Raw genomic sequence first — 24,852 nt, 5'->3', positions numbered from 1 at the left:
CCCACCCCCTTAATCTACTACCAATGGATTCCATGTAACCCTCCTCCTTTGATTCTATGTATAAAATAATTGCAAACCGCCATTTTGCAGAGCATTTTCTCAATCCCATGACATTTTCCTTCCTGGCAATTGTCATCAGTTTGTCTCAAATAAACTCTTGTAAGTTTTCTCTTAGGCTGGATGCCTTGTCGTCGACACCACCTTACTAAGGGAATACTAGCCCTCTCACTATTTCTTCAACACAATTTCTTTGCTCCTGTTGGAAGGCCTTTCTTTATGCCATTTCCCCTCCCTGGAATGCTCTTCACCCAGACCTCTCAATCTCATGTCATTCAGGGCTCTGCTCAATGTTACCTCCTTGCATAGGACTTCCCTGGCTAAAAGGCTAAACTTCGTCCCCTATCGGGCCTCCTTCCCTGGCTTTATTTTTCTCCATAGCACTTACTACTACCTAATATTACTTGTGGAATGTCTGTTGCCCCACTAGAAGGTTAGCTAGAAGCTGAGACTTTGCCTTGTTTCTCTGATGGATTCCAGAAAACGATGTAGAAGGTTCTACATAATGTATTATTGCATGACTTAATAAATCCCCAAGCCCTATCAATCCCTTCCCTAAGTACTAATGAGGACTCTTCATCTCCCTCTCTTCTGCCTTGACCCTAGGTCATCTGCCAGTAACTTAACCTGAGCTTCTGCCTTGGCCCATTCACTGGTCTTCCCATGTGTGTTTTTGCCTTCACACTTCAGGCAAAAGGAAATTTTTAAGAATCTATGTCTGATCTCTTCTCTCACCTACTTAAAATCGTTCCATGATTGTAAGCACTCTTTATTTCTCCTTGGTAGTACTTATAATGAGGATTCAAAAATTTAGTGTATGTAATTATGTGCCCCCCAATCTCACTCTGTCCACTTGTTCCACCGTCAACATTACCAGAAATTTCACCCTTTAGATTTCTTCGATTAAAACCTTGTCTCCAGAATGTTCCTGTTACCATTCACAAGTAACTATGGTGTAAGAGTAGGTTAGCATGAGAACTGCCATCTTAAGGGCTAGGAAGCCATTTTCTGAACGGCCCCTGGCTTGAAACACAACCTAATCTTGTCAAACCACCAGGATGTGGTGCGAGCTAGCTTATCTTGTCAAACCACCAGGATGGGGTGCAAGCCAACGATATGTATACTCTTTGGAGCTATGGAAAATAACTGGATGATTTAAAAATGCTATATAAACCCTTGGCTTTGAGTGCTCGGGGTCCTTGTTGAAACCCGCTGCGTCGGGCAGATACTCGGACCCCAGCTAGCTGGAAATAAACCTCACTGTGTGACTTGCATTATCGCGTGTGTCGTCTGTCCAATTGAGGGGTGGTCGACTCCAGACCATAACAATAGCGGGAGAATATTAATACAGGTTCATCAGATAGGCCAGTTCCCTAGCAGAGGGCAGTGCCCGGAAGAAAAGAATATAAGACAAATATGTTTTTTATGGACAAGAAACACTGGAAACTATGGTACACCATTGGGAAGGGCAGCTGTGATATTGTGATTTGTACATAATTAGAAGTACATATTTGGTCTCTGTCCCCATTTTTAGCATGACGCTTCGAAAACCCTTGGAATTTCCTAAGTGGTGAGAAATATAAAGGTGTCTTTTTTATGTTAATAAAATGACATTTAAAGTGTTCCCGGTCACCAAGATAGAGGCTGGTTGCCAGGGGAACCAACCCTGTCTTTTAAAGGTTGTAATTTTCAGTCTCAACCCTCAACCTCCTGAGAGGGAAAAGGAGCTAGGAGTTGAAGGGATCACCCTTAGTCGATGATTTAATCAGTCGTGCCTGTGTAATAAAACGTCCATAAAATAATGTCAACTATAATTTTTCATATATATATGTATATATATATATATATATATATATATTACAAGAAGTGGAGTACAGAATTAGGAATAGAGACAGTGAAAAATGTAACGGCTGTATGCGATGTCAGAGGGGTAGTAAATGGGGGGAGGGGGATTATCACTGTGTGAGGGATGTAAATGATAAATATCTATTACATTGTTTTGTACACCTGAAACTAATTTTAAAAAATTAAAATAAAAATACAAAATAAATTAAATTAAATAAATAAATAAAACCCAATGGGACGCAGCCCAGAGAGCTTCCAGGTTGGTGAACACGTGGAGATTTGGGGAGAATGGTATGCCTGAAGCAGGCATGTAAGCTCCTTGCCCCTTTCTTATTCCTTGCCCTACACATCTCTTCTATCTGGCTCTTCCTAAATTATACCGTATACTGTGGAGGAAAAAAAGGGGCCACATGTTAAACCAGATAAACTCAGGAGACCAAAAATAACCATATAGGATAGTTAGAACATAAAATTTCTAACTAAAATCCGGTCATGGCCAGAAATCACTCCTTGGCCTGTAGCTTCCTTGACAAAGGTCAACCTTTACCTTAAGTGAGCCTGTCTATTGCCTATTTGCATCTATGATAACATGCCCTTGGAATGTCAGTAATCCCTTTTTCTGAACCAGAGCAGGAAACTACAAAATCCCTCATTATTATTCTTGTCCCTTGATTACCATCTCTATGTGCTGTAAAAAGTGAACTATTAACAATCCTGTACCCACCTATGTGAAAGAAGTACCTGGCTCTTCAATTTACATTGGTCCAATCCCAGAGAGTTCCCTGCTTTCCTTTCTCCCATCCCCTTAATCTACTACCAATGGATTTCATGTAACCCTCCTCCTTTGATTCTATGTATAAAATAAGTTGCAAACCGCCATTTTGCGAAGCATTTTCTCAATCCGTTGAGATTTTGCTTCTCCGCAATTGTCATCAGTCTGGCTCAAATAAACTCATAAGCTTTATCTTAGGCTGGGTGTTTTTTTCGTCAATACTCTTATAATAAACCAGTAATCTATTATGTAAAATGTTTCTCTGAGTTCTGTGAACTGCTCTAGCAAATTAATCGAACCCAAAGAGGGGGTTGTGGGGGTCTCTGATTTATAGCCAGTTGGTCAGAAGCACAGGTACAAACCTGGGCTTATGACTAGCATTGGAAGTAGGGAGCCAGCAGAGTCTTTGTAGGACTGAATCCTTAACCTGTGGAACCTGATGCTATCTCCAGATAAATGGTGTCAGAACTAAGTTGAATTCTGGGACACCCTACTGGTAACTGAGAATTGTTTGCTGGTATGAGGGGAAGCCCCCCTCCATATACACACACATCAGAATACCATAGGGGTAGTCCTAGGCAGAAGGAAGAGGGGTACTTCAACAGAAGAAGCGTGAACTTCAAAGATAACATTCGTCTTCCTTACTCTTCAACTACCTTACTGACAGTGCTTCTCAAACTTTAATGTCCACTTGAATCATTTGAGGATCTGGTTAAAAATGTAGATTCTGATTCAGTAGGTCTGGGTCCAATGCCCAGGCATACCACAGACCAATTAATTCAGAATTTCTGAGGGAAGGACCACACGCCAGTATTTTATATACATGTATATGTATATGTGTATGTGTGAGATATATATATATGTGTCTATAACAGTTTTATTGAGATATTATTCATATACTATATAATTTGCCCATTTAAAGAGTACAATTCAAAGGTTTTTAGTATATTCACAGAGTTGCGCTACTATCAACACAGCAATTTTAGACTATTTCACAATCCCAAAAGAAACCCCATGCTCATTAGTAATCACTCCCCATTTCTCCCTCTAATCTCTCCTCCTCCCCAAGGTCTAGGCAACCACCAGTTTACTTTCTGTCTCTATGGATTTGCCTATTCTGGACATTTCATATACATTCAATCATACAATATGTGGTCCTTTGTGACAGGCTTCTTTCACTAAGTATAATGTTTTCAAGGTTGATTCATGTTACAGTATGTATCAGTATTTCTTTTTATTGGTGAATAATATTCCATTGTATGGATATACCACATTTTATTTATCCATTGATCAGCTAATGGACATTAGGGTTACTTCCTTTTTTTGTGTTATTATGAATAATGCTGCTATGAACATCTATGTACAAGTTTTCCTGTAGATATGTTTTCATTTCTCTTAGGTATATGCTTAGGAGTAGATGTGGTATATATAACTCTATGTTTGTCTTTTGAAGAACTGCCAGACTATTTTCCAAAGCAGTTGCATCATTTTACATTACCACCAGCAGTATATGAGGGTTCTCATTTCTTCAAATCCTTACCAGAACTTGTCAGTGTCTCTTTTTTATTCTTGCCATCCTAATATGTGTGAAGTGGTATTTTACTATGGTTTTGATTTGCATTTCCCTGATGACTAAGGACTTTAAGCATCTTCTTTGGAGAAACGTCTATTCAGATCTGTTGTCCATTTTTTAAGTGAGTTGTTTTTTATTATTGACTTGTAAGAATTCCTTATATATTCTAGATATGTCCCTTATCAGATATGATTTGCAAATATTCTCTCCTGTTCTGTGGGCTACATTTTCACTTTCTTAATGGTGTCCATTTAAATATAAAGGTTTTTAATTTTGATGAAGTCCAATTTATTTTTTTTCTTTTGTTGTTCAAGCTTTGCCTAAGCCAAGGTCATGAAATTTTTTCTATTTCCTCTATTTTCTTCTAAGAGTTTTACAGTTTCACCTTTTACAGTTAGATCTATAATCCGTTTGGGTTAATGTTTGCCCGTGCTGGGAGAAAGCAGCCCAACTTCATTCTTTTGCAAATCAATATCCAGTTGTCCCTGTGCTATTTACTGAGAAACTATTCTTTTCCCTTTCAATTACCTTAGCATCCTTAATGAAAATCAACTGACAATAAACATGAGAATTTCTTTCTGGATTCACAGTTCTATTTCACTGATCTGTCTACGCTTATGACAGTATCACATAGTTTTAATTACTACAGCACTATGGCGAGTTTGAACACAGGAAGTGAGTTCTCCAACTTTGTTCTTTTTTCAAGATCGCTTTGGTTATTCTAGGTCCTGCCAATTTCTATATGAATTTTAGGATCAGCTTGTCAATTTCTGCAAAAAAGATAGTTAGAATTTTGATAAGAATTGTGTTGAATCTGTAAATCCATTTGGGGAATACTGCCACATTAACAATGTTAAGTCTCCTAATCCATGAACCTTTGTATTTGTATTTAGTCCATGGACTAAATACATGGACTAATCCATGTACCTTTGTATTTAGTCTTCTTCCATTTCTTTCAACAACGTTTTGTTGTTTTCAGAATGTAAGCTTTATACTTCCTTTCTTAAATTTATTCCTAAGTATTTTATTCTTTTTGGTATTATAAATGGAATTGTAGTCTTAATGCCACTATCATATCATTCTTTGCTAGTGTATAGAAATACAATTGATTTCTGTATATTGATCTTGCATTCTGCAACCTTATTGAACTGACATCAGTATTTTTAAACTCTCAAAGTGATTCCAATGTGCAACCAAGTCTGAAAACCACTAATTCACTACCATCCATGCTCTCAAGTCTAATCAAGGAAGATATGTCCATCATCATTGTCTTTACGTCCTTTTGTAGTATTCAGAGTCATGATTCCATAGAAAGGAAGGATTTCTTTCTAACCAACATCTCCATAGAGAATATATGTATTCAACTAGTTTCAGAAGAAACAGTAAAGGAAGACTTATACATAAAATGTAAAGTTCTGATTGAGATCCTTTAAATACTTTACCCAAAGTAGCGCTGTACTTTTTCTGGAAAAGGGTACTAGATCCACCTTGTAAGTTTGAGAACAGTCATTTAATATGCAAGATTAAATCTAAGCCCCAATCAAAAGTATTCCAGTTCCCACCAAGCAAGAGTGATCAAACACTGCTATTTTTATATCAAGTGATCATGAAACATCTAAATTAAGAAACTCAGTGACAGAAATAGTTCTGAAGAGAAATCCACTGGGAATGCTGCAGCCTGGTCTAGTCCTCACAATGAAGCCAATTAAATCTGCTAAACTGGATGAACATTTCAATCAAAGCAGGGAGCAGGCACTAGCACTGGAAATATCTGCTTCCAACACAAGTAATTCAGTAACACTCCAACTGACCTTTCAGAGGCCTTCCCTTTTGTCTTACCTGTGCTGCCTTTCTTAACAGATAGAGGCCCCCGTTCTTAAATCTTATTCTAGTTCCAAAGAGATCCATCTGTGCCAGGTGCCATTTTATGACATGATATACCCCGAAAAACAACAAATGGTTCCCGGAGGAAAAAAACAAGAAGGCTTGCCAAGTTTACATCCTTCTATTTCCTCCAAAGAAACGTTAGACCTCAGAGCTGCGAGCCCTCGTCTGGTCCTAAGGCCCCAGCCAACAGGCCCAGACAGGCAATGAGAATAAGCACACACCAAATTAAGCATCAGCAGATCCCACTGAAGTCATTTATCACTTTCTTCCTTCTCCTCTTATATACCTAAAAAGTCCCTATTTGAACTCTCAAGCAGTTCTTCTGACTCTCAGAACACACATTAGATCTCAGCAACACAAAGAGGAACAAACCCCAAGCCTCAAATTAATACAGGGTCAAGAAACTCCTTCAGCAATGATGGAGGTTTATGCAAGTTATCTGCATAAAATACAACCATCCAACCAATCTAAGCAAACACACTGGAGAACGTAGTTCTTACATTCTGCTACAGAATTCACAGCATTAAAACTATTACTATTCAAACGATAGAAGTATAAATGGATAGATGTAGAATAAAAAATTAATGTTAGAATCTACGAGACGGTGGGAATATAGAGAATCACTGTCAAAATTCTTTTACCTTTTTTTAAAGCCGGCATGAAAAAGAGCTCACATCAATGGCAACTGGACAGCAGTGATGCTGTTCATTTCCTCAAAAGTATAGTGTTTCTCTGCACGGAGTGATGGTTAGGAACCAAGTGCTACCACTTTAGAATAGATGATAGGCATAAGCAAACTTCCTCCTTAGCCACATTTACAAGAGAATTTATTACATTTAAGAAACGTGAACTCTGAAAAAGTTGGACAATGACGAACAATGACTACACTGAATATGAGCAATCTTGTTCTATTCAAAATTAATTTGAAATGATTTTATTCAATAACTCCATAGCAAAATCAGAATCAGAATCTTTCAAATCTTTCTATTTATAATTTCAGAATCTTAAATTCAAAATTCAGAATCTTTAAATTCTGAATTATAGAATCTATAAATTCAAAATCAGAATCTTTCTATTTATAATTTAGATGGTAACACAATTGCAACTATTCCTCAGCTCATAATTTTCCCGAGAAGATGTGAATGTTTTGACATTTCCTAAAAAGCAAGTTCCTAGAAATCAGAGGGGGGTTTTACGTGGTGCTTATTTTTTTGTTCATTTTAATTGCCATAATTTGAACCACTCCTCCTTTTCTTTCTCTTAGTAAATCCAAAGGTATACGTATCTGAGACTGCTCTTGACTCTCTTGTAAAATCTAACCTAGTTACTGTCCTTGAACTGCCACTTTCCAAATGTTTTTGAGTTAGTACCATATTCTAGCAAATTAGGCTATCAAGGCAGAGATCTTAAGTCAAAGCCATATGACCAGGTCTTCCGGAAATATGTGGCAGTGGTCACAGAAGAGACAGAGGGAGCATATGTATTAATATTTCAAAGCACATGACAGTGAGCAATTCATATGCGTTTCACCGATACAGTGCTGTGCAAATACCGGAGACACTGGAGATTGAACTCACAGAGTGCAGGACCCAATCCCCAAAATTTCTGATTCTGTAGGTCTAGGATGGGGCTCCAGAATATAATTCTAACAAGTTCACAGCAGTTGATGATGCTGCCAGTATGAAGACCACACTTTGAGAACCACTGGCCTAGAACTAAAATATTCACTGCATGAGAGGCAGGGGAAAGGAGGAGACGATGAGAATGAGAACATTGATCAAGCTCCTATGATAACTACGGTATGTGTCTTAAAATTATCTCATTTAATCATATCAACTCTGAGATCGGTAGTCTCCCCTTTTCACACAAAACAGTTCAATAATTTGACCTAAGTTCCCACAACTACTAAACATAGGGAGGTTTAAAGTAAGGTCTAACTGAGACACAACCTTTGCTTGCTTTCTCTCTATCTCAAAATGATTTCCATATTCTTAGAATTAAAGCATGAGAAAATATTGGAATCTTTACAACTTGAAATGCTACTGCTTTCCTTCTGAAGGTTATCAACACCAAAAATCACACCATTTTTCAAAGACTAGACACCATTCCATATTAAAACAATCTGTACTTAACACACTACCTAGGAAAAGCAGATATTACAGGTATAAAATGGTCTTTTTCCAGTGGCAGTAAAGATCTCTCTGCCTTAGAGTCACCCATTCAGTCATTACCCTCAGCACACAAGAATCACTTGGAAACAACTGCCAGACTGAGGTCCTCTCTGAATACTGGTAACTTCCCCAAACATGATGTATGCAGAGCGTGGAAGAACACCAGTCACTGAACCAGGCAGTCTGGGTTTCAACATTTGACTTCCGTTTCAACATCTGAATATACGCTAAGTGCACTGGGAGCTTCCAGGTATGCAAAGCAGACCTCTTAGTCCCTCCGTCCTTGGTTTCTTCAAGTAACTTGCCCAAAGTCACATAGTGGAATGTTCACAGCACGTTGCTCAACGCCTTCAATCTGGGGCTACATCCACAAGTGTATTCAGATTATACACTCTCTGGTCTCTGGAAAACTTGGATTTTTTTAATCAGTTGCTCCTTACACCTTCTTTGTATTGACTCAACTTTTATGTACATAAAAACCAGTAGTCAGTTTTGCATTACATAGGCCATTGGCAAGCCTTAGAAACTATGGGTAGGATCATAAAAACCTAATGTGAGGCTCATCCATTATTCATGCTAACAAAACGTAGGGAACATATATGATGCACGAAGCAGTACATTATGTATTTTCACAGAGGTTCTTATTTCATCCAAACAACCCTATGATGCAGGAATTAAGAATATGGATCTTGGACAAGTACCTTAATTCTGCACTGGTTTATTTATATGTAAACCAGAGGGTAAGAGTAAAAGAAAAAAAAAACACCTATTCTTGCATAATACACATTACATGGTAGTATTCAAATGCCCGTAAGTCCTTCCTGAATTTTTTTAATAGATGAATAACTGAGGGTCAAAGAAACTGAATAAAAACCTGGCATTCACGTGGCTAATAACTCTTAAACACTTTCCACAAGAGTCCAACCAAAAGGACCTCCTTTTTGGGGGTGCGAATTGATTCAAAACCATTGAGGCTTTTAGTTAACACGGAGCTATTTATATCCATGGAAATGAGGCACTGTCTAGCCTGATTCCAAGAGGTGCTGTGCACATCTGGAATTCACAACATAAGCAATCCTTGATGAACTTAAATATTCAAAAAATGGGGCTTTAGAGTTAGCTGAATTCTCTAGTTCGTTCACAACTTTTTGGCTTCCACTTGCTTAAATTTTTACAAGTTCCTTTTCCTACTTATCTTGTCACTGAACATAAACTTTATGGTAACGCGTCTCCCATCACCGTAAGAGCACCATTACGAGTATTTTTCCATTCATCCATGTTTCCTATGTGTCACATATTTTTCTATACATGGCCCATTTTTCTAACTTGACAGTACTGTGAACACCAAGTGCAAAATAAGTTGAAACACTACTGGCCCTGGACATACCATATGTTTTTTTAAAGACAGATTCATGAGATGGGTTTGTTTTGCTACAGTTTGCTTCCTCTTTAAAAAGAGGAAGAATGGATTCAACAATGAGTATGTTCTTTTCACGTCTCAGATTAGAGAAGATGAAAAATTTGAAAATACCCAGAGTGTCAAAGAAGGGGGCTTTCCTATACTATTGGTAGGAAGGCTAAACTGGCACAACACTAGGGGAAGGCAGTTTATAACATATATTGATTTAAAACGCACATACGTTTTGACTAGGCAATTCCACTTCTCGAAATTTATCCTAGAGATATACTTTCACATTTATATAAGCACAAACATTTTCATTTATAATAGAAAAACTGGAAACAACCTTAAAGTCCATTTATGAGAAGGACCCTAGTTAAATAAATGTTGATCCAGCCATACCACAGAACACTACAGAACACTTAAACAGGGAGATAGGGTAGGTACCTCCACAGAAACATGTCCGCAATGCACTAAGTTAAATTTATTAAACAAATTAAAGTATCTATAAAGATCTCATTTCTCTAGTATTACATATTGTGTAGGAATATATATCCATCCATATGTTTATATGTTTATTTACACACAGAGGAAGAATCTGGAAGGGGGTACAGGTGAACTGTTCATATCATCAATACTTTGGAGATTTTTGTTTTGTTTTGTTTTAAAACCAGCATGTACTGCATCTATAATTAAAAATTCGTCTTTAAAAGGAAGAGAGCAAGGAAAAAAGGGATAGGAGGGAAACAAGTAAGTCAAGTTTCACTACATTTCTAATTAAATTCTCTGCCCCTATCAACGTAAGTGAAACTCGTCGCCAAAAACTTTGCATTCAGCTGAAGTGTCAATCTAGGACGGAAAGCCATTCTGGGTTGGCAGTTGAAGGAAGAGAGGATTGAGCCATGTAGGCTTTCCTTCTGACCCTTTTGTTGGGGACATTTATTTGCCTATTGGCTTCCTATTTCTGCAAAGAGATCAACAGAGGAACTAAAACCCTATGCATCCTGCCCTTAAATTACAGCAAACTTTGTAGAAGTAGTTGAAGTTAACTGGAGTGGCTACCTGCTTCTGGCAAAGTCATCCCTACCTGTCCCAAGTATTTTTTGGAAATTGCCATTTAGGTGAATGATTTGCTTGGGATGGCTGACTGGGCCTCAAAACATGAACGCACATATCCAAAACAATGTTACACTAGTAAATAACTCTCTAGTGTATACCTACTTCATGATCTTTAAAATAGAGATGTTTTTAAGTGACCCATTTGGATCATTATATGGATGAAATTAGTTAAGGCACTTAGAGCAATTCCTCCTACTGAGTATGTTGAATAAATGCTTACTATTATGATGACATCACCAATGATGATTAGTGATGCCTAATTGCTTTTCCGGATTTCTGCCCTCAGTGGACTTCAAGTCTAGGTGAGAAAATAAAATGGGTGTCAAACATCTGGAATATAAGGCAATACAAATATTTGTATGAAATCCATTTAATTAAATTTTAAATGCTAAATGCTTTCAGAGAAGAGAAGGATAGCTCATGCCACCATGGTGGGAACCATGTTTGAGTTTTTCACCAATAAATCCCCCACAAACTAGTATTCTGCTTGTCAAAATAAATATCTGTTAAATAATGAATGGAAGAATTGAGCAAGTGGGGTAAAAAAGAAAGAAAAGAGGGACATACTAGGAAGAAGGAAAGACATGGAGTATGAGATACCTCAAAGAGGAGGTATCAGGAGGTGACCTGGAAAGACACTATACGACAGTACAGAGAGGAACTTGAATGTCAGCATTAAGGAATGAGATTCCAACAGGAGCAAATTAATCCTTAATAATGGTAGTGGCATTTTGACAGCGTATCTTAAGAAAACTGACATTAATATCCAAGTGGATAGGAAGGAGAAGAAATGAGGGGCATGAAAACAATGTAAATACTCCAAACCTCAAAACGCGGTCCACCATAACAAATGTAGCGTTATGTTGATGAGGGGTTGTACTCTGAGTTCTCTGAGCTCACCACCCCCCTTCCTTCATCCTACTCCAGTGTTGCCCACTTTCAGATCATTCTCCACCCTACGCCAAAGCCATCCTCTCTACCCCACGCCCAAACAAATCTTTCCAGCGGCTCCAGAATGCTCTTTAGTATGGTATACAAGATCCCTCTCCCTTCATCTGGAGAGGCAGGAGTCTCTGCTTGCCTCTCCAGCCTCACATCCCAGCGCACCCATTCTTCCAACAGTATGTTCTGATATTCTTCAGTTTGGTTCCTCAGTAAGCCACGCATTGTTGATACTGTGCCTTCATGCGCAGCTGCCTGCTCCCCGTAGCACTCTTCCCATCCACCAATGCTGCCGTCAAGCAATCTCCTATACATCTTTTGGTGTCAGCCCCTGAGGAAACCTACCTTGACCTCCTCAAGTCCAGTTCAGGTGGGTTCCTCTAAGCTCCCCCAGCACACTGTACCTGCTCTATCAGAGGGGCTGCTTCCCACATGAGAGTCGGACTGGTTATGCGTCACACACAGTCAGTACAGTGGCTAGTACACAGTAGTGCCCAATGGAAGAGCAGAACCAGGACTAAGCTGGGGACAGGCTTAGTGGGAATTGGAATAAAGGTGCAACTTCAAAAGAATAGATAGATAAGTCTTAGTGACTGAGTGGCTGTAAGGGAAAGTCTTCTCATTATAAGCCCACATTTGCGTGCTCTCTTGTGATGCTCTGCATGTTTGGCCAGCCTATCACATTCTGACACGTGGCTTAAAGAATTCAATTAAAATCAAGGTATGCTTTAAAAAAAAAAAAAAGTCTACAACATACACAGATTACCAACATAGCATCTTTTTATAACCTTCTTTGAGAAAAAGAAATTGAGTTTCATTGATTATTAGAGTACCACACACCCCCACCGTGATACCATATACTTTTCTAAGAGAACACAGAAAACCTAAGTACTTGTTCAACCTATGATCAAAGTCAAGAATGTCACACTTATTCCAAAAGAATTATGTGTCAATAGAAAGGGCAAATGGGGGAAATAAAGTTCTATTTATTAATATTCCCACATTGGACGGAGCACTGTAGGAGAATTTTTAATGAGTAATCTTCTTGCCCTCTAACAGAAAGATAACTCTCATTCAAATAATACAGAGCTAATGAGTACAAAAAAATTAGATTTTTAACCAATTTTGTTCTAGAGAGAAGAAATGGTACTGCAAGGTAGAATTTATATAGAAGTAGTAGGTTTCAAATAAATGTAGAAGATAGCTTAGAACCAGAATTCCCAATGATTGAATAGCCACTATCATAGTATGTTCCACTCCTGGAAGTTTTGAAGTGAAATCTAGATGATCGCACTAAAACCGGCAGAATGATACATGCTAGCTGTATTCCAGGCACTGTACTAAGTGCTTTGTCTAGATTATCTACTGCAATCTTCTCTATATCCTTATGAGATGATTTATTATTATTCCTACATTACAGAAGAGAAAATGAAGACTTAGACTACCCAAAGACATTAACAGCTACCAGCTACTGGGCCAATCCACTCTCATCTCTGGCCAGAATTATTATATCTACGCTCTAACTAGTCTCCTTGTTTTCACCCTTGTCCCTTCAGTTTATTCGCAGCAGCCAGGGTGATTGTGATGGCTAATTTTAGATGTCAGCTTGATCAGGCCACAGGCTACCCAGATATTTTGTTTCATATTATTTCTAGTTGTATCTGTGAGGGTGTTTCCAGATGAGATTAGCATTTGAATCAGTAAACTGAGTAAAGCAGACTGTTCCCCCATACGAGTGGGCCTCATCCCATCAGTGGAGGATATGAATAGAACAAAAAGGCAGAGGACTGGAGAATTCACTCTCTCTGACTTGACTGCATGAGGTAGGACACTGGTCTACTCCTGTCTTTAGACTTGAACTTATACTAGTGGTTCTCCTCATTCTCAGGCCTTTGGACTCAGACTGGAACTATGCCATTGGTTCTCCTGAGTCTCACTGTGCAGACCGCAAATCGTCAGACTTCACCTCAACTGCATGTGCCAATTCATAGACCTCTCGTATTGGAAACATATTTCATATTGGATCTGTTTCTCTGGAGCACCCTAATACAGTCATCCACTTACAACATTGTTAGATCGTGTCATTCTGCGGGTCAAAACTTTCCAAAGGCTCCTGTTCTTACATTAAACTAAGGCCAAAATCTTCACCATAGCCTGCCTGCAAGGTCCTACCTAACTCTACTACCTAACTTCATCTCCTACTGCTCCCCCTAGAGGCACACGCACACACACATACACACACACATACACACACACACTCATTCACACTGGCCTCCTTGCTATATCTGAACACACCAAGCACACTCACAGCTTAGGAGCACCACACTGCTGCCCTCTGCCTAAAACTATCTTCTCCCAGATATCTATCCAGCTCGTGCCCCATGTCTCTGCTTCAATAGTATCTTGTCAGTGACACTTCCCTGACCGTCTAACATAAAGTGGGAACCCCTTCTCCTGTAGACTTCCCTATCCCCCTCCCCCTCTTTGTTTTCCCTCAGAACACATATCATCATCTGACTTCTGCATTTACTTGCTAGTATGTGCGCCTTGCACTAAAATTTGAGCTATCTGAAAACCAGGCCTTGATCTGAGTGTTCACCACTCTATCTTAACCATCAGAACTGTGCACGGCATAGAAAACATTTGTTGCCCAGGCAACCAGATTTTAGACCCATTCTCTTAAACGTCAAACCATACTGGCATCCAGGAAAAGGACTTCTTTCATTTGGAGGGTGGGGGTACTAGAAGAGCTATAGTCCCTTCCAATTCTAGAACTATGATGCTATGACAAAGTTATTTGGCCTTAAGAGTACGGTTTTCTTTTGCTGCTCTTTTCCTCTCTTGCCACATTTTACTACTTTCTTTGAATAAGTAAGTGGTGAGCATTAGGCATGGATGAGATCATAGGTCCAGGAAGCCAGCTCCTCCTTGAGTCATTTCTAATCCATTCCTCATGCTGTTATAATTTGCTCCTATTTCTCAGAAGCTATTTGACCTGTAACCGCTCAATCATCAGTGGAAAAATATAGTGTCAAAATTTGTATTTTAAACAAGTGACTTGACTTATAAATATAAAAGTCATCATAGCATTATCTTTAAAACTCTTAACAACTGTAAGCGGTGAATATACTGAAGTCAGTTACAAATAAACAAAGAGAAAGATAAATTCACTGACTCACTGTTGATCACCCAAGGTCAAGTTAAGGGAGAGCATAAGACTAACCTCGTAAGCCAGTATATTTTGGTACCAGAAACCAACAGAATAAGAGAAGGTTTTGAACTGGCAGAATTTACTGCTGCCCATTTAATAGAACTAAAAGATATGGAATCAAGAGAACTGAAGAATTAAAAGCGTCAGGAAAGTTTGGCAGGTCACATGACCAGAAGAGGGGACAAAAAATTGTTCTGTGACATTGCTGGAGTAAAATGCCTCATTATCTCTCGTAGTCCCAGAGTGCTATCAAAAATAAATAAATAAATAAAATAACCAAAAAACCCTTTACACTAGACTAAATATACTAGACTAAATATATCAAGCCAACAGTAATTACATTATTATATTCTTACTGGGGGGTAAGCAGCTCTTAAATAAATGGTAGCTTGAGATACTCCTCCATCTGAATCTTTTTCATGCATCAGAAATGTGCTCATCTATTCACTTTCAAAGTTGTATTGGTTTTTTTTGTGTGTATTTTTCCTGTAAATCCTACTTCAAGATTTTCAGATGAAACACCCAACCATTAGCCACTCTTTGGATAAATTCAACAGAGAAATTTCTCTCCACCCTAACTGCTAATCTGTGGGTGTTGCAGAATAGTAGTAAAGTTGAAATCACCTATATAATTACCTTTTTGTAAAAGGCTAATGAGGAAGCCAGGCAAGTTTTTAATAGGATTTTCTTTCTCTAAAACATTTCTGAAAAAACAGAACAGCTCAGTATACTAATAGAACTTAGGAAAGAAAGAAGTAACAGCTCCGGGTTTGGCACTGTGCTATTTGCTTTACTGGAACTCTTATTTGATGCCTCCTACAACACTCTGAGACAGGTATTATCATCCCCTATCTCCCTCCATCCTACAGGTAACAAAACTAAGGTTCAAAGAGGCCAAAGATTTTGCCTGACGTCACACACCATTAAATGGCCTTATCCTAATACAGATATCAATTAGAATCCAGGAAAGAACCATTGAAGATTCTTTGAAAGTTACCATCCATGTGGGTGCACAAGTGTGCACATGGACACATGGACACACACACACACACACACATACACACTGCAAATCTTCCCAAACTGAAATATCTCCCAGACCATATGCGGGCTTTTCTTAAAGGTCACCCAACAGGCCCCAAGGAAAAGAAGGGCTTGGTCTAAAAAGTTTTATATTTCCTCTCACTTTTTTAAACATTGGAAAATCCATTTGGCTCAGAGAAATGAATAGTAAAAGGAGTTCTAACTACTTAGAGCCAATAAAATGTAATGGAGAGAAGGCAAGAATATGGCTGGACTTTATTTTCTTTTTGCTCAGCACATCCTGTCTTTAATCTGAAAGGTAAATAGGCCATGCCCAACATACCAACTCTTTTCAGGTGAAATTATCTAGGTTATAAAAACAAGCAACAACTGTGTTTTCATTGTTCTTTAATTCATGGCTAACAGAAATGGCTTCCAAAATAAATCAGAGGCAAATATTGCTCACAAGGGAGTAAACCCACAAATTTGCCCTCCTTTGATAACTGACTTTTGTGAATTTTTCTTCTTTCACTTGAATTATAATTGTGTGGTATTATCTGGAAATGTGTGTTGCAAAAGCCAGAAGAAGAAAATCTGTATTTTCATATTTGGGTTATTTAAATCCACAAGCAAGAAAGAGAGAGTGATAGAGGAAGGGGGAGAGAGGGAGAGAGAGAGAGAGAGCGAGAGCGAAAGAGAGAGAAAGAAAGAGAGAGACTTTCTGCATATCATTCATTAGTACACTAACATCCCTCAGAAATACAACCTTCAATTTCAAGAACAAGTAATTTTGCAATACCTCTCTCCATAACCCCAAATAACTTCTCTGGCTCCATAATACACCTATGATCCATGACTTCAGTCATGCCACTATGAGCTGTGCCCATTTTTGTCCTGTAGATTCAGCTTCCCTTGCTTTATACTACACTTTCTTCTGTATATTAAAGCTGAGCTATAGTCTGACAGAATCCATCTTCACAAATAGAACATGTTAAATTTCTTTTACAAAGAAATCCAATATTGATGGATTATGTAAAGCAACATCCATCACATTTCTTTTTCTGGATGTCATTTATATCAAGAATTACCTACATGGAATAATTTAAAGCAGCCTTCTTCAGAGCACTGGTTGTGGGGAAGTTAACAGGTATGCCACGAGAAAAGGTGGTATGGTCAAATGGAAATACTTCATTAGAAGTTAAACAGGGTACCCTTGCTTTCCTCTTAACCACAAGATTTCACAGGGCCTCTAAAATGCAAATATACCTACATTAAGTCCTTCCAAGAGAAGAACAGAGAACATACCAGTTTCCAACTTAATTTCACTGTGGAAATGTGGAACACTTTACTCAAGGAGCATCTCTGTTTCACAGAGCTGGAGGTCCATGGAACACACTTGGGTTGGGGAAGGGGCACCTATTTAAAAACCATGTCTCCCTAAAAATAAAGAATGAACTAGCTAACATCCAATAGTCAAGGCATACACATCTATGCATTCCGCAATCCCAGAGTACACTAATCGCGGAAACAAAAAGAATTCAACCTTACCACAAATGGTCAGGGATACATCTTAGGGAAAAATGGGACAAGGATAGAATATGTAAAAAGCTTGATTAAATCTATGACAATATACCAATACAGCACCATATCTAACAGGGAGACCATTACATTTGGGTATTCTCCTAATGAGGGGGAGAGAGGGACTATCTCAGAAAAACCATTTAAATATACGGTATACACAAGAAGTCCTTCCCAACCAATAACTGGGAGATGACATCCAATCATATGTAAAATTGGAAATTAGTAGTATATGACTTAATCAAGTCAAATTTCTTTTCAGCCTTGAAAACACAAACACACACACTTGATATCTTCGTTTTTAGTGCAAATTAATATCTGGGGGGATTAGACACATTTTTAAGTAGTTTTTCTAAAAAGAAGAAAGAAAAGGTCCAACAACAAAAAGTTGAGTAGCATTTCAGGAGAGTCTTCCATCAGTTGCAAATTTGTGGATAGTAATGCAATCAAACGCTTACAGCTTACTATTCTGGCAGATCACAGGGGATGGGGTATCAGGAAGCCAGGGCAGGTTAATGTTTCTAGGTACAAAAAATTCCAAAGTTGGAAGGATACCAAAAAACCAAGCCATTTGACTTTCTGCTTTTGAGCACTCCCCAACAATAAGGAAGTATGAACCTAGATGACAGAATAATCTAATTGTACTAACTCTTCCCCGGAATGGCTGAAGGAGAAATGAGAAGCAGTTGTGCTGTTCTTAACTGGGAGCTAAGATCTATTGAAACAATGTGTCAGTGTCAGCTCCCAGGTGACCATAAAATACAGCCTTCCAACAGCCTTCACTTGTGTACTCCCTTCCAACAGCCTTCATTTGTGTACTCGTTACCCAACTTTGACCCACAAACTTGAATTCCGCACTATTAAATCTCATAGCAAAAACTGAATTCCCTATCCTGCTTTTTAAACATCAGTAACCCTTGGACAAAAATTTCCATCCTACCTTTCACCAAATGTTGCTTCTGACTCATTTGTTTCAAGAATTAGCAAGGATCCGAAACACACGTGAAAAAGGGAAATAAGAAACATACGTGAAAAAGAAATAATCATTTTTGAAGCATAGCATTCAGAAACAAAGCAAGACCAAAGGAAACCGAAGTGGCTCTCGATGACAAGGCCATTTCCTCACTTCCTATAAAGTAACACATGAGGGCAAGATAACAAAGAACCAGCACAAACATCACTTAGGGAGGCCTTCTCCTGGCCACCCTACTTGAACTATAACATGCCCTCACACTGCACTCTTAACCTCCTGCTCAACTTTTTTTCTAAGCCCTTGTCACGCAATACTGTACCTTACCTATTAATTATATGTATTGTTTACTGTGTAACTTGCTTTGATAAGAGCAAGGATCTCTGCTGGGTTTTGTTTCTTTAACTGATAAATCAAATCCTGGTGCCTAGAATACTTCCTGGGACACAGATGCTGATCACTAGATTTTTGTCAAAGGGATGGATAAACAATACTATCTCCATCTTTGGATCCTAGAGTTCAAAATACAACAAAAGGATTTTAGTCCCTTTCCTCTAGAAAACATGCTCAGAATTCTCCCTACACTAATCCTCAATCAAAATTTTTTTTAAGAAAACTGGCATAAACTAGCTTCAAAACATGCCGTGTTAACAAAGAAATAAGTTGTTTATTTGACCTAACTTGTCTTCAAAAAAAGAATGCATAGTCAACCCTAGTAAACATGCCTTTTTATAAATGATTCTACCTCCTAAATGACTCCTTTTTCTGTATGTCCCTTGATTTGACCACTGATCACTGTAACTAAACTATTCAATTTCCTACATAAGTGAGGGCATTAAACCCACATTTGTCTGTTGACTTCTTTACTCATTATATAATAAATATTAACAATCTGCCCACACAAAGCAAAGATATATGGTAAATATTGTAATGTAGGCATCAGGCCCTCCCCTCTACCATGCTGAGATGCCCACCACTCTTCCTGTCTAACCTCTTCCTTAGTTTTAAAGTGTAGTTGATTCAAATACATACTGGAGAGAGGCAGGTACCGTAAGCAGAGGAAGGATCATCTATTTCTGGGCCTATAAATACAGTCCCAGAGTAGCTGTATCTTACCACTTTTTCATTGTTTCATGAAAATTTTATAAAATTTGTTGTTTTAAATTTCCCAGTTGGGGATCCAAAAACAAATGCGCTGAGGTAAGATGTGGTCCATGGGTATCACTTTGCAGCCTTTTGTTTAAAGCCTCCGCTCAGAGATCACTGCCACCAGGAAGCCCACACCCCCAGCCCCAAGTGGGTGAGATGCCCCCATGGTATTTTATGTTTAGCTGCCCCTGACTTTACCAGACTCTTGTCAATTCCTTCAATGTGTCCATCTTCCCTGTGGGAAGTATCTTATTCATCTTTACATTCCCAACATTCAGCAGAGTGCCTGGCACATAGTAGAAGCTCAAAAAAATGTTTGAATAAATGAAAATTTGAATAAGACCTCCTGGGCTCATACTTCTCTAGTTGGCACTCTGAACTCATCACTCTGCTTCCTGTCTTTTCCCTTAATCAACCAACCTTCAAGGAGTCATGCAATAAAAATCACAGGTATTGATATCAAGTGTCGAACTGAAAAAGACAAGCCCATGCCTGGAGACCTACAGAGTTTCTCTATTATGAAGGAATAAGCAGCCTTCAGCATATTGTGGCGGGGGAAAACGGGGGGTGGGGGCTGGCTACAACCAAGTGAAAAACAGTTGTACAACACGTGCCTTGTAGAAGATGAGCAAGTAGATGAAAGAAAAGTCAGCAAATTGCTACCTGATTTCTCCATCCAAAATACCCAATGAGCTTCTTACGGAGGATTGTTAACTAAGGCACTTTAAAAAGTCTCTATTTTTGGGGCCTGCCCGGTGGCTCAGGCGGTTAGAGCTCCATGCTCCTAACTCTGAAGGCTGCCGGTTCGATTCTCACATAGGCCAGTGGGCTCTCAACCACAAGGTTGCCGGTTCAACTTCTCAAATCCCGCAAGGGATGGTGGGCTCTGCCCCCTGAAACTAAGATAGAACATGGCACCTTGAGCTGAGCTGCCGCTGAGTTCCCAGGTGGCTCAGTTGGTTGGAGCACGTCCTCTGAACCACAAGGTTGCCGGTTCGACTCCCGCAAGGGATGGTGGGCTGTGCCCCCTGCAACTAGAAACGGCAACTGGACCTAGAACTGAGCTGCGCCCTCCACAACTAAGACTGAAAGGACAACTTGAAGCTGAACGGCACCCTCCACAACTAAGATTGAAAGGACAACAACTTGACTTGGGAAAAAGGCCTGGAAGTACACTGTTCCCCAATAAAGTCCTGTTCCCCTTCCCCAGTAAAATCTTAAAAAAAAAAAAAAAAAAAAAGTCTCTATTTTGTTCCTTAGCTGGAACTTTAAGAACAGAAAAACTCTGCTTATTCAACCAATAATGAAATCTCACATACACATTACACTTTTCCTAAAAACCAGTCAATACAAGATTTAGCATTCAAGATACTGTTTGGAAACAGAGCCAAACGTGGAATTGCTCTCCAATGCAGGATCATATTGTAGCAAACTCTGGCTTCTCAGTAAGCCACTAAAATATACTCTGTACTTGTACAATCCTTCCTTTTGTATTTTCTCATGATGAAAGCATTAAGGAAAACTTACAGCTGTGCAAAAAATGCACTGGCATTCCTGGAGTGTGGTCATCTTGTCCAAAGACTGTTCACACAGACAGAGCTTGCAAGTGACGAGAGGAGCAAGAGGCAGGTCTCCAGGTGTCGGATTTTCAGCAGTCATGGTGAGACAATGCAGCCTGCCAACTGAGCCCATCAGCCTGTCTTCAGCCTTTTTCACGCTCCTCAATCCCTATAGAATGGTCAAAAGCAGAAAATATTACATCCATTGATAACAGTTATTGTTTAACAGTTGGGCACCAATAGAGCAAATCCTCACCCTCAATGATCTCTAAGTGTGCAGTGAATATGTTTTCCGAGAACCATGGGCTAGAGAACTTGCAACCTTGGCAAGGTGTTCCTGGAGTCCTAAAATTTACAGTGACCTCACTGTCCTATCATGTAAACTATGAGAATTAAATGACCACTATGAACAAACATTCAATTTAGGAGTCACACCACTGTAATCAATTCAATAAATCAAAAATAATACTTAAAAGCAGGTTGTCACTCAAAAATTTAAGCAAAGAATTACCAATTTCAAGCAATTTCACTTCTAGGTGTACACCCAAAAGATCTGAAAATGGACTCAAAAAGATATTTGCACACCAATGTTCACAGCAGCATTATTCTCAACAGCTAAAAGGTGAAAACAATCCAAATGTCCATCGACGGATGAATGGATAAACAAAATGTGATGTAAATGTAAAACGGAATATTACTCAGCTTTAAAAAGGACTGAAATTCTGATGTATGCGACAACATGGATGAACCTAGAGGACATTTGGGCTAAGTGAAATAAGCTGGAGACAAAAGGGCAAATATTGTAGGATCCTGTTTATAGGAGGTACCTAGAGCAGTCAAGTTCATAAAAACAGAAAGTAGAAACGTGGTTACCAAGAGCTGGGGGAGAGGGAAATGGAGAATTATTATGTAGTGAGCATAGAGTTTCTGTTTGGGATGATGAAAAAGTTCTAGAAATGTATAGTGTGATGGTTGCACAACACTGTGAATGTACTTAATGTCACTGAATGATACACTTAAAATGGTTGAAATGGTAATTCTCATGTACATTTTACCCCAATAAAAGAAATTTTCAATAAGGTGTTAATGTTGTATTCCTTCACATACATTGTTTCATTTAATCTTGTGCAACCATGATGATTATTTCCTTCATTTATAGATGAACTGAGGTTCTGAGAAGTTAAATAATCTTCCAGAGTTCTCAGCATTTGTATATGACAGAGTAAAACTTAAACCTCCATTTTCCAAGGCCAAGCCCAGTGCCTGGTCCATTATACCAGAGCTGCTTCACAAATGAATATTATGTAGAGGGATGGAGCAAAGAGAGAGAGAAGTCGGAAGGGGGAGGAAGACAGAGAAAAAAGGAAAGACACATGACTGACGTTCTTCCACTAGATTGCTTTTATTCAGAGTATCTTTCAAAGTGGTAAAATAATTGTGAAAATAATCTTCCTGCATATTCACAGTTTATATCATATCAAGAAATTTTATGTTCTGATTAAATAAAAGCAAAATCATAAAGTTGTTACTATTTTAAAAGAGTGTGGCCAATTCTAATAAACTCTGCCATAGAAATAATTGTAAATACTCTTTCCCCATACAAAAATCAGACTTTCTTCCTCCCAATATTTGGACAAAATATTTACATGTTCAGCATTTGCTACATAGCCCCACAGTGGCTTAAATCTCGATACACAGGCATAAAGTACTAAAACAATGGAGGTAAAAACAAATTAAATCAGCTGGAAAGAAAAGAAATCTGAGATCTAATTGCATTGACTTTCTTAATGTTATACCAGAAAACATCAACATTTATTAACTCTAGTAACCTGAAGCGTTCAAGGTTTTTCACCTACTCCCCGAGTGGTAATAGAAGACTTGATTAAAAATAAATTAAATAGGAAGCTAAACAGTGATTGGCTTCCCACATACTTCTTGGGAAAGACCCAGTAAGGTTCAAGACACAGTGTTCTTATTCAATTAACTATTAATGAGTTATCATCCAAGAGCAAATTAAATTCAAATCAACCCACATATCAAACTCAAAATTTGAAGTTTAAAAAAATCTCTCTTTAGAGTCAATGGGGGTAAAAATGAATGATTTTACCTCTCTCCTCTTTCCAGTTTCTGCTTAGACAACTATCACCCATTTTTTTCTCCAAGACTCCCCAGTTCATAGCACAGAGGCTCACCAATCTCTCCCCAATGCTGTCTTCTCGTTTCTATTTTCCCAGCACTGCTCACACAATATATCCTACATTACCTCCCCTCCCCCCCTCAAAAAAGAGAAACTCCAAGTCAAACAAGAAGAAGAAATGTACGCTGTAAATGCTTCCTGAGAGGGTAAGATGGGAAATGATACAGGCTAGAACCATCCCACACCACAGATGTCAATTACACTTCCTAGCTGATTTGAGGAAAGCTGTTGAAAACAGATAAATCCTATTGTTCCAGCCTAACAAGAGATCTAGGTTTTATTCAAGAAAGTCAATTATTTCTCAGTTTCAACCTATATTAATTTTTAGAAAGAGACATTAAACAGGCCAAATTTTTAATGTACTCAAAAAACGAAGACATAATTAGAAACCTCTTAGGTTTTAATATATCTTAGAAACAGCCTTCTTTTGAAGGCAGAACTAGAAATTGTGTTAATCAAGGCCATCTAAAACATAATCTTATCTCTTGCTATATACATAAGCCTTTACTCATTAGTTTATGAGTTACATGCCTATAGGTTATGAAATAAAAGTTATAAAAATATAAATATATCCATCATCTCCAAAAGTTTCCTCCTGTCTTCTTTATCATTATTTTGTGTGTGCGTCATAAGAACATTTAATACAAGATCTATCCTCTTAACAAAATTTTTAAGTATACAATACTTAACTATAGGCATTATGTTATTCCACAAGTATATACTTATCTCCAAACTTACCAAGCAGTATAAATTAACTGTGTGTAGCTTTTTTGTCTGTCAATCATACTTCAGTAAAGTGGATTAAAATATATATATATAAATTTTAAAAATATATTTTATATATAAAAATATTTCATGACATAAAAACTTTTTATGAAGTACAGATCTATTTTACAAAAAAAAAAAAAAAAAATTCCAAGCATTCCAATCTAGGCAGTACTTGTGACTCAGTGGAATAGAGGAAAAAAGTCACATATTTCATCTCTTTGAGATGGGAACAATCCAAAATGATTAAAAAAAAAATGATTTGTTTTTCCGTGTACAATAAAACCAATTCCCCAAAGTGATGGCTTTCAAACATTTTTAAAACAATGGAATTTTATGAAAACAAAATCTTCAGTAAACTGCCCCATATAAAAGAGATAAGGAAGAGGAGTGCTGGTTGAAGCAATGCTGGGAGGCCAGGCTAGGTCCTGTTAACCTTTCCCTCAGCAGCCTTCCAAGAGCCATCGTAGAAGTGAAGTCTTCACTGTGCAGTTTGAAAACCAGCCCTTTGGTTTTTCACTCTGGGTAAAATCAATAGTGAATATTTTTGAAATGAATGACACATAGTGGGCGCTTCATGAAAAAAGAATATTAAACAAAAGAATCCTTTCACCGTTGATTCATCAGAAATCGAGCTC

At 38.2% G+C, this 24,852-nt stretch overlaps 1 protein-coding gene across 2 annotated transcripts in view; it reads right to left on the bottom strand.

Annotated features, from left to right (window-relative positions):
• RNF144B (ring finger protein 144B) overlaps positions 1-24,852 on the bottom strand; it is a 157,555-nt gene that overhangs the window by 36,670 nt on the left and 96,033 nt on the right. For both annotated transcript variants that reach the window (XM_081057996.1, XM_081057997.1), the window contains exon 2: positions 21,221-21,421. In XM_081057996.1, coding sequence (XP_080914122.1) covers positions 21,221-21,385 — 165 coding nt within the window. In that variant the 5' untranslated portion in view covers positions 21,386-21,421. The remainder of the gene's footprint in view (positions 1-21,220; positions 21,422-24,852) is intronic.

Source organism: Rhinolophus hipposideros (genome assembly GCF_964194185.1).
Source record: "Rhinolophus hipposideros genome assembly, chromosome: 8".
In the NCBI taxonomy this organism is placed as follows: Eukaryota; Metazoa; Chordata; class Mammalia; order Chiroptera; family Rhinolophidae; genus Rhinolophus; species Rhinolophus hipposideros.
This window is presented reverse-complemented; position numbering and strand designations above follow the sequence as displayed.